Genomic DNA, 15,669 nt, shown 5'->3' on the forward strand with positions numbered 1-15,669 from the left:
CAGGAGTTAATTAAAGTAAGAGGGTAAGCCTTGATGAAGTTAAGAGTTAGTAGTTAACTAATAACTGATTGCTTGTCAACATAATGTTTGGTTAGCTGGGTTTATAATGAAGAATATAGAAACTTATAAATAGCTTTTAGAAACATAAGACAATTGTTGGCCTCCTGTGCTCTGAAACCAGTTGAGGATAGGAATGGGAGTTCTACCAAGGGGTCATTTGTCATATTTGCATTGAGAAGGTAAAAAGGTCAGAATGAGGAAGATTTCCTTTACTTCCTCATTTTGGGACCCTTTCCAATGAAAGGGACCACCAATCCATTTCAAGGAACAAACTAGTCATGCTTAATGGCCTTTGAACTAATTACCATATGGGGCAGGGAATGGGATGTACCAAAGTGATGAATATGTATTTGTATTTTGGGTATTCAATACTTGTATAGATAAAAAGACTCTGTAATCACCTGTAAATGGCAGTGTGTATTTGGGAGTTATCCCACAATGAACAAACACTTTCGAACTTTAAAGAGTTTTTGTCCGTCACAGTTGGATATCAGTACTAGATCAATATCTGTATTTTTTAAATGAATCAGTAACATTAAGATCTGACACATCCAGGGGATATCAAATATTCAGACATTTAACAGCTGTCACCTCCTACCTGTTCGTGCTGGGCCTTCATGATGGCAATCTCCTTCTCCACCTCACAGATGTGGCTGGTGGCCTTGGCCACCTCTGCCCTCTCCAGATCCCTCTCTGCCAGCAGCTGCTCAATGTGCTGCTGCTTCTCCTTCAGGGCCTCCTGCAGGGCTGTGGTGCCAGAGATCTTCCTGGCATAGCGAGACGAGGTCTCTGTCAGCTGGGAAAGAGGTAAAAAGAGATGGGGTAATGTGGAGGTGTTTGTGGGTCCCCAGGACGAGGGAGGAGATGAGAATGTTGACTCCATGTTTCGTGATTTATTATTTTATGATCTATATTATAGTAAAAGAAAATGATATATTAAAACTATACTATAGAAAGAGAAAGGAGACATCAGAAAGCTAGAAAAGAATGAATAATAAAATCTCATTACAGACTCAGAGAGTCCGACACAGTGGCTGTCATTGGCCATTAATTAAAAATAATCCACATGAGACCAATCAAAGATGCACCTATTGATAAACCATCTCCAGACCACATTCCAAGCAATCAGATAGTTATTGTTTACATTTCTTTTCTGAGGCTTCTCAGCTTCTCAGGAGAAAATCCGAGTGAAAGGATTTTCATAAAATATGTCAGTGACACGGTAAAGCTGTGTCCTTTCCAGCCCAGAACAGCTGAAGTCCCCTGTTAAACCTGGGATTTGCTAACCTAATTATCATTTGTTCAGCTGAGGAGAGCTGCTGCTCCAGCTCTGGGCCCTACCAGGGGAGGTGAAGTCTGAGAAACATCTGGACAATGCTCACAAGCTCAATTTCTCTTCTGCACTGCAGTGAACACAGCATCTCCCAAAGGACACAACATGGGGTGGGAACTGGGTCAGGGAAAATTATCATGCATTCTATCATCTGCCTTCTTAGGTACATTTTAGTGATGGCCTGCACTGATGAAATCCCAAAGATGAGCTCAGCTGGGTAGGCTGATCTCAAGTGGAGACCAGTGTGGGGTTATTGGATCCACTCCCAGGAATGACACCGCGCCCTTGTCCCAGCCAAGAGGGATGTGGGTGTTCTGCAGCAGCACCACAGCAGAGCCAGAATTTTTAATAGGATCACTGCCTGCTCTGCTTTCTGCCTGCTTGAGCACCTGCCAAAACCCCAGGCATGTGACCCAGGACATTGCCACCTCCACAGTGAGACAGTCGCAGCAGGAGCTTTGCACAGCTGCTCAGTGGAGTGGCATGACCACGTGAGACTGGAAAGAGTGTCCTTTTTCTGCAGGGATCCCTTATAAACCTGCTCTCGACAGCAGAACTGAGATTCATCCCACCGCAAATTGCACTCCAGGCTCTTCAGTGGTCTCAGCTGCTTGGTGTCCCTTACTAGGAGGGAGACTGTGTCTCAGAGTCTCTGTGGTCAGGACAACCCAGAGGTGTTAAAAAGTCTCATTTTCAGTCTGGCAGCCAGAGAAGGAGGTAGGATTCTTCTGTTCTGGTTCTCAAGGTTGTTTATTTTCTCTTATCTATAACATGCTTTCTCTGACCTCCTGAGATCTGTCCAGCAGGTCAGGTTGAGGCACACTGACACCCTCAGGGCAGTGTTATCTTTTTATACTAAAAACTACCTGTACTTTATTTACAATAATTTTCCAATACCTATCACCGATGTTAGACAGTTTGTCTCTACTCTAAACCAATCCAAAAGTGCCACCATCACAGCAGAAAATGGAGGACAAGAAAAAGAAGGAGAAAGACAGGACATGCCCACATTCCTCCATCTTGCCTCCTGAACCCTCATTCTAAAAACCCCAAAATTCTACATTTTCACCCTGTGATAAATTCACTAACATTCTCCTCAAACCCTTGTGGCTTGTAAATCTTCCCACAAAGTTGTTAATTGTTTTTTCCATGGGCTAAAATCAAAGGCACAGGTGTTTTTGACTCTGTGCCAGGGTCTCGAGTCAGAGTAATGTCCTGGGTTCTGACAACTGTGAGGTGGGTGACAGCCCCACCCTCCATTCCCCTCACCCCATGAATGGTGAAGGAGCAGCTGAACTAAGAAGAAAGAAGGAAAGCCCCAACCCTCCTGTGTTGTGAAGCTGGGTCACAGAGGCAGAGTGAGGAGCAGAGACCCCCAGCAGGTACTCACCAGCCCACTGCGGCTGGGCCTGCCCCCGACCGAGGAGGCCACAGAGCTGACGGAGCTGATGGAGGAGCTGCTGGGGCTGTGGGTCAGGGCTGACACCCCCATGGCCATCCTCTTGCTCTTCTTTGCCTTGGCAGGGCTGGTTGATGGGAACCCAATCCTGATCACCTTGTGGATGGGAGCAAAGAGGCCAAACTTGGGTGGGCACTGGAAGTACCTGGAACACAGGAGATGCACCAAGTGAGGAGTGGCAAGGCAGCCAACTCACCCAAGCCTTGCAGAATGGAACAGCCAAGCAGTACAAAACCCACAGCTCATCTCTAGGTGCTTTGCTGTGGAATTGTTTCACAGAATTCACAGAATGACCAGGTTGGAAGAGACCTTAAAGATCATGGAGTCCAACCCAGCCTCAACACCTCAACCCAACCCTGGCACCCAGTGCCACATCCAGGCTTTGTTACACACACCCAGGGATGGGGACTCCACCACCTCCCTGGGCAGCCATTCCAGAACTTTATCACTCTTTCTGTAAAAAACTTTTTCCTGATATCCAATCTGTATTTCCCTTGCTGCAGCTTGAGGCTGTGTGCTCTGGTTCTGTCAGTGGTGCCTGGAGAAAGAGCCCAACCCCAGCTGAGCACAGGCACCTTTCAGGGAGCTGTAGAGAATGATAAGGTCACCTCTGAGTCTCCTTTTTTCCTGGCTAAACAACTGCTTTCCTGTGTACAAGCAGTTGGATTCTTCTCCTTTCCTGCTTGTAGCACTGGCAATCTCCCTGTTTGCATTTGTGGTGCTTTAGCAGGGGGACCTGAGGTAATTGCCAAGCACCAGCTGCTGTGCACTTTGGGGAGATGCCAGGAAAGACACAGCTGGGAGCCTGGAGAGCACAAATCCCAGAACATAAACACAGCACAAGCACTCCTTCCTCACAACCAAAACTTGGGTGTGCTCTTTACCCTGCTTTGAGGATAGTGATGTAGTAAAGTGTGTCTGCAGGAGGTGGCAGAAGGTGGACAAGGCTCTACTCTGTGAGCTCAGCAATGAGACAAGAGGCCACAGGCAGGAAGTTCCAGCTAAAAATGAGGAAGAACTTCCCTGTACAGTGACCAAGGCCTGAACAGGCTGCCCAGAGAAGGTGTGGGGATATTCCAGAACCTTCTGGACACAATACTAGGCCATGTGCCCTGGGATGACCCTTCCTGAGCAGGAAGGTTGGACTTAGATTACCAATTGTGGTCCCTTCCAACCTGACCCACCCTGTGACTCTGTCAAATAAAAAGATCTGAATCACACAGCTCTGTACAAATGTTCCACAGGGTAAAAATCTTTCCTACCAAAACAGCAGCTCAAACCGTTGAAGCTAAAAATGCAATTACAGCAAATCCAGAGTGTGCCACCTCCTTTGGGTGGCAGAAAAACTATGTCCTATGCCATCAAACTTGGAAAGATGAAAGCATGGAAAAGGGACGACCAGATAATTACAGTGCATGGTCTCTTCCACAACTGAGCCCAACGATTCTGTGTCTCCAGAGCCCTCTTCCAGAATAAAAATGAGCCACAATTCAGTGTCAAACCCTGGGAACTCCCTCAGTGACCAGCATAAACCAAAGTTCATTTGCTGCTGCCCAGCTGCACTGCAGCAAGAAAAACCAGATCAGCTCCAGCATGGTGTCCCCTCATTCCAGGGGAGCAGCCAACACAAAAAGCTCCTCCAAGAGCTTCCTCACAGGCCTCCCAGCAAGAACAGGACTAAATGCAGGCTCACAAAACAATCTGCCCTATGTTAATATAAAAAAGCAGGTTCTAATGACTAAATTACACAAATCCAGTTTTACTAGCACAAGTTTTCTCTCTCTCCAGATGTGAGCAGCTGTTTCCCCAACTCCCTTTTATTTTTAAGAGCTGGCAGCCATACAGCTGTGTCACACGCAGACCCCTGTGAGCTTGGGAGGCCAGGGAACAGCCTGATCTCCAGCCAGATGAGAATAAAATTAAACTTTAAACATCAGCTCAGATCCATGTTTTTTCTATAATAAACTTTAAACAACTCCTCTACAACCCCAAATCTCTCAGCCTCATTGACTTCCTGCCAACACAGGCCCTTGGGTTTTAAAAACCATCCACACCACAGGCTGACCTCTTGCAAACCTGCCAAGGCCCTGCTCAGCATCATTTTCCCGAATTCCAGTAGGCACAGGCAGGCCAACAGCCCCTTCCACAGCTCTGCCTGCTCTAAGCACAGCCTGGTAGTGTGGCTGCACAACAATCCCAAATGTTAATTCCCTTAAAAGCCTCTGACAGCTCTTAGCAAGTTCAAACTTGCATCACTATGTCTGCCCATTTTCTTTCAGTACAGATTGAAAGTGGTTGCAATTAACTTTTATAATTCAGAAGCAAGAATTGGGTCCAAACCACTTGGCAGAAAAAAAAAAAAATCTACATGAAAAGCAAAAGCTGCTCTCAGTGAGTGTGGAGGAGCTCAGAACTCACATTACAGAGAGGAAACAGGGCAGAAAAGTGATGGCAATGCAAACTGCAGGTGGAAAACAGCACAGGAAACGTTGAAATAGATGGAAAAATCCTCAGTGTCCAAGGCTGACAAAGAGTGCAAAAGTAAAAGGTCTGGGCAGTTTAGTGAGCAAAGACTGTGACTGGAGCAGAGAGAGAAGGGAGAACAGTAAAATAAGGGAACAAGGGAGAACAAGGGAGAAGCTGAGTAAAATAAGCAGATAACATTTAAATTGCTAGAGATGAGTCCATGGAACTTGCTTGGCTTTGTGGAACTGACACCAAACCACACCACACCAGCACCTCTGCAGTCTCCTGTGCAGACAAGCAGATGCAGCAAAGCTCAGTGCAGATCAGCACCATCTGATGCAAATCTCACCATCTGATGTACACAGGGGCTCCCCACAGTGACACCCTGTCCCCTGGGCCACTGCTACTGACCCCAGCCTGCAGCAGCCTCCACTGGAGAGCCACAGCTGCTGAGAAAGCCCAGCCCCAGGGCCTGCCCTTGGTGCATATCCACACCTGAACCTGCAGGAAAATCACTGACCCACTGTGGGAAATGGATTTATAGAGAATTCTCCAGGCCTGAGAGAATTCCCACGCAGTCTGCATCTGTGTGCAAACCTTGAGATGAGAAATGCTGACTTAGAAGTGCCATGGAACAAGACAGATGTTGTTGAGAGAGAAATGGAACTAGAACCAAGTTTCAAATGATGGCCTTACAAATAAGACTGGATACTTTGGAGAAATAGAACTATGAAAGATGCATTGTAGTAAGACCCACAAGGAGTAATTTTGGATTATTTTCTTTAAGGCATTTACAGCATGGTGTGGCAAAAGCTGATAAGCCAAGAAACACTTACAGTGTATTGTAATTAGGAAATAGCTGGCTTCTGATTGTGATGGTGTGAATTATAACATCTGTATTGTCTTATCCTTCACATGAGACTGAAAATGGAATAAAAGTTTTTAAAACACCTCTCAGTTACCCCATCTCTGGGCCAGAAAAAGACATAATCCAACAAGCCACCCCAAATTTCAGCCAGTTTACCACCAACTCAGGTGGAGCTGCCTATGGCAGCAAAGATGAACAATGTCACCAAAGGCTCTGTGCTACCTCTGCTGCCTTGAGCTGCAGTTTTGGGTTTATTCTCCTGCTGCAGCTGCAGCAGGCAGTGCTGGCCTTGCTGGCCAATGCTCACTAGATGGCAACCATCACCAAAGCACAGCCTGCAGACTGGACAGGCAGATCCTGGCAGGACAAGATCAGCACATCCTCAAGGAGTGCATGCTGTCAGAGCACACAGGGAAGGCACTCAGGGGTGCCAACATGCACCAAGGGACTTCTTCAAACCACTGCTTCTCCAAACCACTGCTGCTAAATGGGCACCTGCCACAAGAAAATCAAAGGCTGGATGGAGGCTCACAAGGACACACACGGACAGTGCTGCAGCCTTGCTCTGAACAGTGTGAACCAAAGGAGGAGCCTCTGCAGACAGGGCACACAGCAGAACTGCCTCAGCCAAGATGCAGCAGTTTCAGAAGACAGATAACTTCCAAAAGCTGGATTTCCAAACCACAGCAACAGAGGTATGAGGATGAGAGGCAGACAGCACTACACCCACATCTGCCTTTCACACCTTCCACATACACAGAGACAATAAATACTTCCTGAGCACCATGAAGATTAATCTTCCAGATAGTTTGAATTGTATGATAAAGAAAGCAGAGCCTTGCATTCACTCCATGATTTATTGTCTGCCACCCTGCTTCTTTTATTTTGAGAACAGGCTGAAACTCAGCCATCTGCTGCCAATCATTTACTGCTTTCTTGCCCTGACATTGAACAAGACAGCTTTTTTCTTCATTTAAATGAAAGCACATGCCTGCTGGACAAAAAAAAAAAAAAAAGGCTGACCCAACATAAGAAACCTTTATTACAGAACCTGAGATCTAACAAGAGGCCATGGGCAGGAAGTTCCAGCTAAACTAAGTTCCTCAGTTTCAAAGTTATAGGTTGGACTTGATTATATCAAAGGTCTTTCCCAACCTAGTTAATTCTGTGAAAGATAAATCTCACCTCTAAAGCCAGACTGCCTTCAGAAGCTCCAAGAAACCAACAATATTTCCCACTTGGAGAACTTGTATAGGACAAGGAATCAGTTGCCCCTGTATTTGAAGCATGGTCAGAGCTGCTGTATAATTCAGATTTGAACACCACCAAACTCAAGATCCAAGGCCTGGGTCATTCTGTTCCCTAAATTCCACAAGAACAGAAGGAGCTTCCCAGCAAGCCTGTGAGATGTCTCTGCCTCATTTTATAGATACTAACAAGGGCTTTTTTGGAAAATAAAAGAGTGGAGGTGCATAGGGAGTCAGAGGTGGTAAGATCAATCAGCAGACACCTATCCCACTACAGAATGAGTACAGGGACAGAAAACAACCACCAACTGTTCTTTCAGTTCTCTGGAAATTTGAAGGGAACAGAATAAAACATTAAGTGAGGAGAAAAGAATGTAAAATCTTTGTCTTTTGCAGTTCTGACAGGATGACATAGCACAAGAAGAAAGTTTATGAGAGGAATGTGTGGTAGAAAGCAGAGCTAATACAATCAACAGAATCAGTTTCTAGCAAAAATTAAATCCCACTGTAAGTTATCTTCTCTCCCTACTTTCTCCTGTTTCCTGAAGCCATTCAGGTTCCTTCACAGAAGTTATCTGATCCTGCTTTAAAATGGTCCAGTGATGAGGTTTGTATTGATCTCTCTGCAAGGCTATCCAAAAACCTAAAAGACTCAAAATTAGACTCTTCCTCCCAGCCCACAACGTCCAACCAAGCACAGCCCTAACTCTCTGTATGAATGTTGACAGAGTGACCAAATTATCCTTTGTCTCCTTAAAAAAAGAAAAAAAGGCCAGAAGTTTCTCTGCTCAATTTGGTAAAAAAGACACCTAATAAGACCTTTGAGACTTCACCTCAAACCTAAGGCTACCTAATTAGACAGAAGCCAAAAATCCCCCCTAAGTAGAAAAAGAAGAGAACAAAAGAAATAATTGCTTTTGTAGAGTGTTTTTAGCAAGAGCAAGAAACTCTTGCCCCTAGCTCACTTTTTCTCTGTGAGAGCTTGGTTGTTTTACCTTCTATTAAAACTTTTCTGTTTCCAGCACTGTCAGAAGCCATCCTGCTAATTTTATGCCATTCCAAGTAGCTGAGCCATCTCAAGTCTGATAGGTTCCTCTAAGAGCTCATAAGACCTAACTTGAAGAAAAAACCCAACTCTCCTCCTGGGGCTGATGGCATTTGCCCCCCAGGCACCCCAGGAGGTGTGCAGGGGTTCAGGGCACCCAGTACCTTGTGCCAGCAACTGCCCCATCGTTCTTGCCCAGGGGCTCATCCAGCTCCACTCCACACCACTCTCCTTTGGCAAAGTCCGTCTCTCCCACGTAGCGCACCACTCCCGTCTTCGTGCCACCGACCTGCAGAGAGAGGTGTTCAGACAGAAGAGTTTAGAGAAGATGTTTAGAGATAAGAGGTTTAGATATGAGGATTAGGGATGGCAGCACTTGTAGCATCCCATGAACTGTCCCCCCTTGGTCAATCCCCAAGCCCTCAGCCTGGAAACATTAACTACTCACCACAGAGTCATCCCTCCCAAAGGGAAAAACAGTCTCCCCCATGGACTTGGTGTCACAACTTCCTCTGGTTTCTCCTTCCCCTGTCACTGGCTTGGTACCCCTGGTGGCCACCCCCCTTCCCCCGGAGACCAGGCCCCTCTGCCCCCCCATCCCTTCCCCTTTATAAGCTGCCTGCTCCACGTGGGTTTCTCTTTTCCCCGGGTTTGTCCTTTGGTGACAGTGTTACTCTGCTGCAATAAACCCTTGCAAAAGAGCCTTTCCTGCCTCTATCACTGAGCCAGCTGTGGTGAGTGTTGAGTGGAGGTTTGACTGCATTGCCTGAATGTTAACTCAACCTGCCTTTCAGCAGGAGAAGCTTGCTGGGGACAAGGGACAGGCAGCAGCATCTATCACTGTAACACCACATTTTTAATTTTTTAATTGGCGCCCAACGTGGGGTGCACAACTCCTGTCTGTGCCATTGACCTGCCAGAGAGAGAATGCTCAGAGAGAAGAGGTTTAGAGAAGAGGATTAGAGATGGCAGCACTGTGTAGTAACAGGCCCCTGGCCAGGTAATAATTATTATAGACTATAATTCACAGAAGGCTGATCAATCTCTGTTTTTATTAAGAAACCCATTGTTTTTATAGAGTTATGATACAACTGGGCTTGATTGGTCCTTTAATTAAAACACTATCGCTAATTAAGAAACCACCTTTTGGTAAACAAATCTCTATAACACATTCCATGTGTTCACAACAACAGGGGCAGCAAGTTAAGAATTGTTTCTCATTCTTTTCTCTGATCTTTTCACAGCCTTTTTCCAGCATGATGACTGGGAAATGTGTGTTGGTCAGAGAGCTGCTGCCACACTTCCACTGACACAAGGGGACTGAAGCTGGGACAGGTATTTAAGAGGGAGACAGACATCTGTATTTTCTGTTTCAGATCTGATAAAATCAGCAGATAGTTCTCACACTGAGTTCTATCTAACTGTTATAAAAGCAATAACATCTTATATTTTACCAAACATAAAATGTCATTGCTTTTGTAGTTGTTTTGGGAAAAACAACAACAACCAAGCCTAAAGCAGCTAAGAAGAGCTCTTTCTGGAAGTTACAAAAAATGGAAACAATATTGAATAGTTCTCACACCAAGTTCTCCCAGCACTTAAGGTGTCTTTCCAATAACTGCAAAGTGATTTTGGGACTGCCTGCCTACAAGACATTAGAGTAAATATAATTAAAATATATTTCAAGGTGTCAACTAATTGCACCAAGTTGCTTGTGAGGCCACAAAGGAGTTTAAGCCCTGCAGGCACAGCTCATACCTGCCCTGCCTGAAGAACCATGACCTGCACTGACAGGTTTTCCAATAGTTCTGGGCAATACTGGGACATGACAGCAAGAGCACAGCTGAGCCAGGAAAGCATTCCCTGCTCCTCAGCTTGCTCCCAGGATGTAGAACTGCTCAAAATAGAGGTGTTCCACTTTTATCTTCACTTCCTACAGCAACAGTGCTGACAAACTGCATGGGAGTGGGGCTCAGCTCGCTGCCAGGCATCCTCCAGCACAGCTTTCTTCCCCCACCATGCAGAAAAAAGAATAAATAACACATTTTTCTCCTGAATTTACACTTTAAGTTCTTAAACTTTGCAGCTTACTGAGGAGACTCGAGGAGGGCAAGTCAGGGAGCTGTGTTTTGATCATTGCTCTGAGAGTGTGTGGCACTGAGCAGCAGCTGCCTCTGCTCTAAACACTCCCACTTGGACACTTGGGCTGAGAAAAGGAAGTTAGAAAAGGAGGAGGGTGGTTCTAAAGGTTCATACTTCAAGTAAATTAGCATATGATCTAAACCTTTCTAGCCCATCTCTGCTAACGCCTAAATTCAAGGAAGAAAGCTTAAAAATAAATTTAAAATTAAATTTGCAGATTCATCCTGAATGACTTGCAATTATTCATTTTCTTAATATTAAAATGAACATTAAAAGGCATCAACACATTATTATTTTCCTACAGAAAACAGAGCCAGAAAACTCTGGGTTGGTGTATTTTAGAGTAGCAATGTTAGATTTACCAATTCTAAATCCCAAAAAAATTGCTTATGTAAAGGAAAAAAAAGAGTTTTCCTAGACTAAAAATAACTGCACCTCTATGGACTGAACAGCACAGCTCTGAAGTCTGGGTCCAACCTCAAGTCCTGGGAGGCTGCAGCACACAGCTTGAGTTAGAGCATCCCTTCCCCAGTGAAGCATCCCCAGTAGCTTCAAGGGACAGTCTAGGGCTTGACCTTCACAACAAAATGAAGCCAAGGATATTCAGAGGATATTCAGCAGGTCTGTGTGTACTGGTGAGTCAGAGCAGCACCATGGAGTCATGGAAGGATATCCACACACCTTCCCTGCTAATTGTACTATCATTGACATCACATTTTACTGTTCTTATCCCATCAAATGGACCAAAATGGGATGCAGATCAGTATCCCAGGACTGAAAAGACAATGATGCTAATCCTTCCTGACACTGCCTTCAACAGAGCTAAATAATCATTTAAACTATTTACCAGATGAGCAGCAGGACAGATCTCAGTGTGGCTGCTGAGAGTGACACCCCTCCAGCCTGTGTCTGCTCTCTGCTCATCCCACAGCACTTTCCTGCTCTAAACAAGAACCTCTCAGGAGCTGCCCTCACCCTATGGCCTCTGGGCATTGCTCTGATTGCAATACTGCACAGGAAGAAGAGAAAAATAAAATTCTCTGTGCCTTTCAGGCCATCAGGGACTGTCCCCAGCCATGTCACACACATTCAGGGGTCGGCAATGGCTGAGGCACCTGCTTGATCATATTCCCGTGAAGAAATCCAGAGATAACACCGTCCTTTCTGTTTAACATCCTAATTTACCCATTTAAATTGATTTTCAAAGCATTTCCACAAGACAGGGCTGCTGAGCAGAGGGTGAGGTGGGAACACAAAGTGCCCAGCACAGGGACAAACCTCTGCAGAGCTCCTGTGTCCTGTCTGGGGACAGGCTCAGCAGAGCCCTGAGACTCCTGCTGCTCTCCTCTGGGAAGAACAAGGAAGGGGTGGGGAAAAGAGCCCACACAGGACACTTGCTTCACACTCTGAGGACCTGCAAGTACTTTCTGTGTGCAGCACATCAGCTTATTCCACTCTGCTACTGGGTGATGCCAACAAGAACTTGGTAATCACCTTATACTGGACAAATGAGGCTTGCTCTGGTTAGAGCTGAGCCTGCAGGCTCTACCCAGCCTCTAAACTGGAGCAACCATCCTTTCCTTTGGGATGAATGGCTGGGTTTATTTCCTCCCCCCCATACTCATCCACCCACTCAAGGATCCTATTTCCACCCAAGCTGAGAGAGGCAGGAGCTGTGATTTCCCATCAAACACAGTTTAGCTCTTCTAGCATTGAAAATCACTGTACAATAATACTTGATTTACAGAGGGTGCTTTTGGCAAAGGCACAGCTACTACAGATCACCTGAAATAATAATGCAAGGGGGTAAAAGTGGCCATCACATACTTGGGGCTGTGTCCCAGCCACAGCCAGGGCCAGCATTCAGCAGCTGGTGAAAGGTGGAGAACTGGCTTGTGGTCAGGTTTATCTGTAAATACAACTTTACATCCATGTGCAATCTGGCTATCAGCAGCTTTATCTGATTGAATAAACACCATGTCATCTGAGAATGCCAGAGCTGGCTTTTAAGGTAAGGGGAGAAACAGACAGCCAGGAATTACAGGCCAGCCCTCCCTGTGTGATGCTACAGGAATTTTTATAGTTTCTTTTCATCCAACCACTGATCTTTGTGCCTACCCATCCCCACAGCACAAGTCAGCATTGCACAGCAATGAGTCTGACAGCAGTGCTGATGCAAGACATTTCTGTGCATTTATCTGTCAGGCACCAGGGAGAAAATAATATCCTAGGGAGGTGGTGTAAGAGGAAAGCCTGGAATTACAGCATCTCCTCCTGGGGCTGGCTCCAATGCCAAGTCTGCCCCTGTTATTAACACAGTTTGTTCCACCACACTCCACTCACAGCTCCCATTTAACTACAGATACTGCACAAGCAGACAAGGGCCAGGCAGTGGCTCAGCCCAAATGAATGGTTAGGAGGCTGTGCAGAAAGAGCCTCTAAGGGTTAATGTGGCAGCAGGGCAGGGCAGTTGCCTTGGGCTATTTATTTCCCTCTTTGTTTCACTGCATAGAAACAGGATGGTTTAGGTTAGAAAGGACCTTAAATTTCATGTTGTTCCACCCCTGCCATGGGCAGGGACACCTTCCACTGTCCCAGGTTGCTCCAAGCCCTGTCCAACCTTGCCCTGAACATTTCCAGGGATGGGGCAACCACAGCTTCCCTGGACAGCCTGGGCCAGGGTCTCACCACCCGCACCAGGAAGAATATTTCCTAATATCAAAGCCAACCCTACTCTGTCTGAAGCCATTCCCCCTTATCCTGACACTACACACTCCTGTAAAAAGCCTCTTTCCAGCAACAATCCCATACAGTGAGCAAAGAGCCCTGAACAGGAGCCCCAGATGTTTTCTTATCTCCTGAATCCTGCAAACAGCTGGAACACTGCCCTTCCCATTGCCTGTCACAAACTTCCACAGGGACAGGGATCCATCATCCCACACTGCCATTCTGCTGCACTCCCTAGCCATGACACAGCAACGCTGGAGCTCTAAGCAGGCACTGGAACACTGAGAATCCTGCCTTGGTACAACTACAGAATGGGATCCTTCCTCCTTTTCTGCCTGGTTAGCAGTAAGGGAATATGCCTGGTGATTGGCTGAGAAAGGAGCATTGCTGCACCTGTAGGGCTTCACAAGATGGGAGAGCTTAACCAGGAGAATAAAAAGCAGGAATCCTTCCTTCATGTAAAAAAAGTGTATTTTATGATTGTCTTTTCACAAATATTAAAATGAATGTTATATGTGTTATGCTAGAAAGTGATGCTGTATTAATTTTCTTAAGTAGTGTGTTAAATATAGTTTTAGGTTATAACATGAGGTTAAAATAGAAACTATGCTACGTAAGATACTTTTTTTAACAGAAGACTTGCACCGAGGTAGCAGCCACAGGACACCTGAATCTTTCAGAGGAAAAAAATTTATTGCTCCCTTATCGAGTTCTTCTTGCCTTGCTCAGCCATGAAGACTCTGTCAGGATTCAGAGGAAGAAGCTGACACTGACCAGACAGAATCCTGTGTTTGAATGGAATTTATGCATCATGTATGAGATGTATGAATATGCAACAGGCTGTTGATTTTAAGGGTTAATCCTCTGTTAACGTGGGTCCTTTTTCAGGCTATTTTGCTCAGAAATAGGTACCCAGACTGTCCATAACTCTTTATTTTTATTGTCTCATATTGTCCTAATCCTAATTATGCAAATTTTTATTACTCTAATTATATTACTATTTTTATAGCCATTTTATTACTATTAAACTTCTAAAATTTTAAAACCAAGTGATTGGTGTTTTTCACACTTCATGCCACCTTGCACGCCTTTCCAGCAGCAAGGCTTCAGTCTCAGGCACTGAAACAGCTCAGGGATTTTGGCAGCAGAGCAGTGAGCTGTCTCTGCCCAAGGAGAAGGGCTTAGGCTGCAATTCTCCTGCCCAGGGAGCTTCTCAGGAAATTATTTCTCACTCAGGAGGTTCAATTTCTCACTCAGGAGGTTCAATGCTTTCTGCAGCCCCAGGCTGGCTGAGCAGGGCTGTGGCAGGGACAGGTGGGGGGGTGAACACTGAAGAAAGAACATAATTTGTTTATTCATGAGTGCTTCCCATCATTTGCCAGCAGCTTCACCACACTGCAGGCAAAAGCAGTTTGCAGCAGACAGGCAAGATGATTAAAACCCCACGCCCAGGGGAAGGCCAGGATCCATTTCAGCAGCCCAGGCTCCACACAGCCCTGTCCAGGCTCAGCTGCCTCACTGACTCTCCCTGTAAATGTTGCTGTCCCAGCGTTTGCACTGGCTTTGAAGCCCTGCAAGTTCCAGCAAAATCACAAACCTGGCATCCATCCAGAAGGTATCTGGGCAATACCCCTCAGCAACTGAATCAGCCACTGGCCCTTAAACAGCCTTACTTATCACTCCATTTCTATGCTGAACTGCACAGTTCCAGTTAGGAAGTACAAGCATGGCTGAAGGGCAGAATACCTATTCTAAGAAGAATCTTTTAATTTAAATTATTTTTTATTTAGGCTGACATATAATAAAACCACCTACTTCCCCCACTCCTTCAGAGTAATGACATCTAAAGGGGAATGATTTCAGCTGCTAAGAAGGCCTCTCCACAAAGAATGCAAAATACATTTTCTTAGGCAAAAAACCAAGCAGAAATTCCTCCCAGGCAGAAAATGCTCCACTGCTCTGTTTCCAGCCCTTCTTTCCCTGCAGAAAGGCAATAAGCCAACCTCACATTAACAGAACTTCAGCAATTATCCCACTTCAGGAAGCTCAGCTGTCACTAAAGCAAAGGTTAATTGTCCCACATTTATTTGCCAGACTTCAAGAGATGAGTTCTATAACATTAGGGTGGATTTTTCATCTCTTTAATGCAATTTTTACATCTCTGGGAAAAAGTCTGAGTGCCAAAGGCAAATATTATCTAACTCTTCTAATGGAAAGCTTCTAATGGAAAGCTGAAAGTCACTGCTGGAGAGTCAGAGAGGGTCTTGGAACAAAGTAACTGAAAAGCAAAAATGTCTTCAAGCTATAATGGACTGTAATGAA

At 45.5% G+C, this 15,669-nt stretch overlaps 1 protein-coding gene across 4 annotated transcripts in view; it reads right to left on the bottom strand.

Annotated features, from left to right (window-relative positions):
- The window catches only part of CLIP2 (CAP-Gly domain containing linker protein 2), a 311,706-nt gene that overhangs the window by 242,990 nt on the left and 53,047 nt on the right, over positions 1–15,669 (bottom strand). For all 4 annotated transcript variants that reach the window (XR_009115389.1, XM_058037407.1, XM_058037409.1 and 1 more), the window contains exons 4-6: positions 8,643–8,767; positions 2,784–2,997; positions 659–856 (exon numbers count right to left, since the gene is read on the bottom strand). Coding sequence is in view for 3 of the 4 variants with exons in the window: in XM_058037407.1 (XP_057893390.1) it covers positions 659–856; positions 2,784–2,997; positions 8,643–8,767 (537 nt within the window). In the remaining variant the exon portion in view is untranslated. The remainder of the gene's footprint in view (positions 1–658; positions 857–2,783; positions 2,998–8,642; positions 8,768–15,669) is intronic.

This window comes from Melospiza georgiana, chromosome 19 (genome assembly GCF_028018845.1).
Source record: "Melospiza georgiana isolate bMelGeo1 chromosome 19, bMelGeo1.pri, whole genome shotgun sequence".
Taxonomy (NCBI): domain Eukaryota; kingdom Metazoa; phylum Chordata; class Aves; order Passeriformes; family Passerellidae; genus Melospiza; species Melospiza georgiana.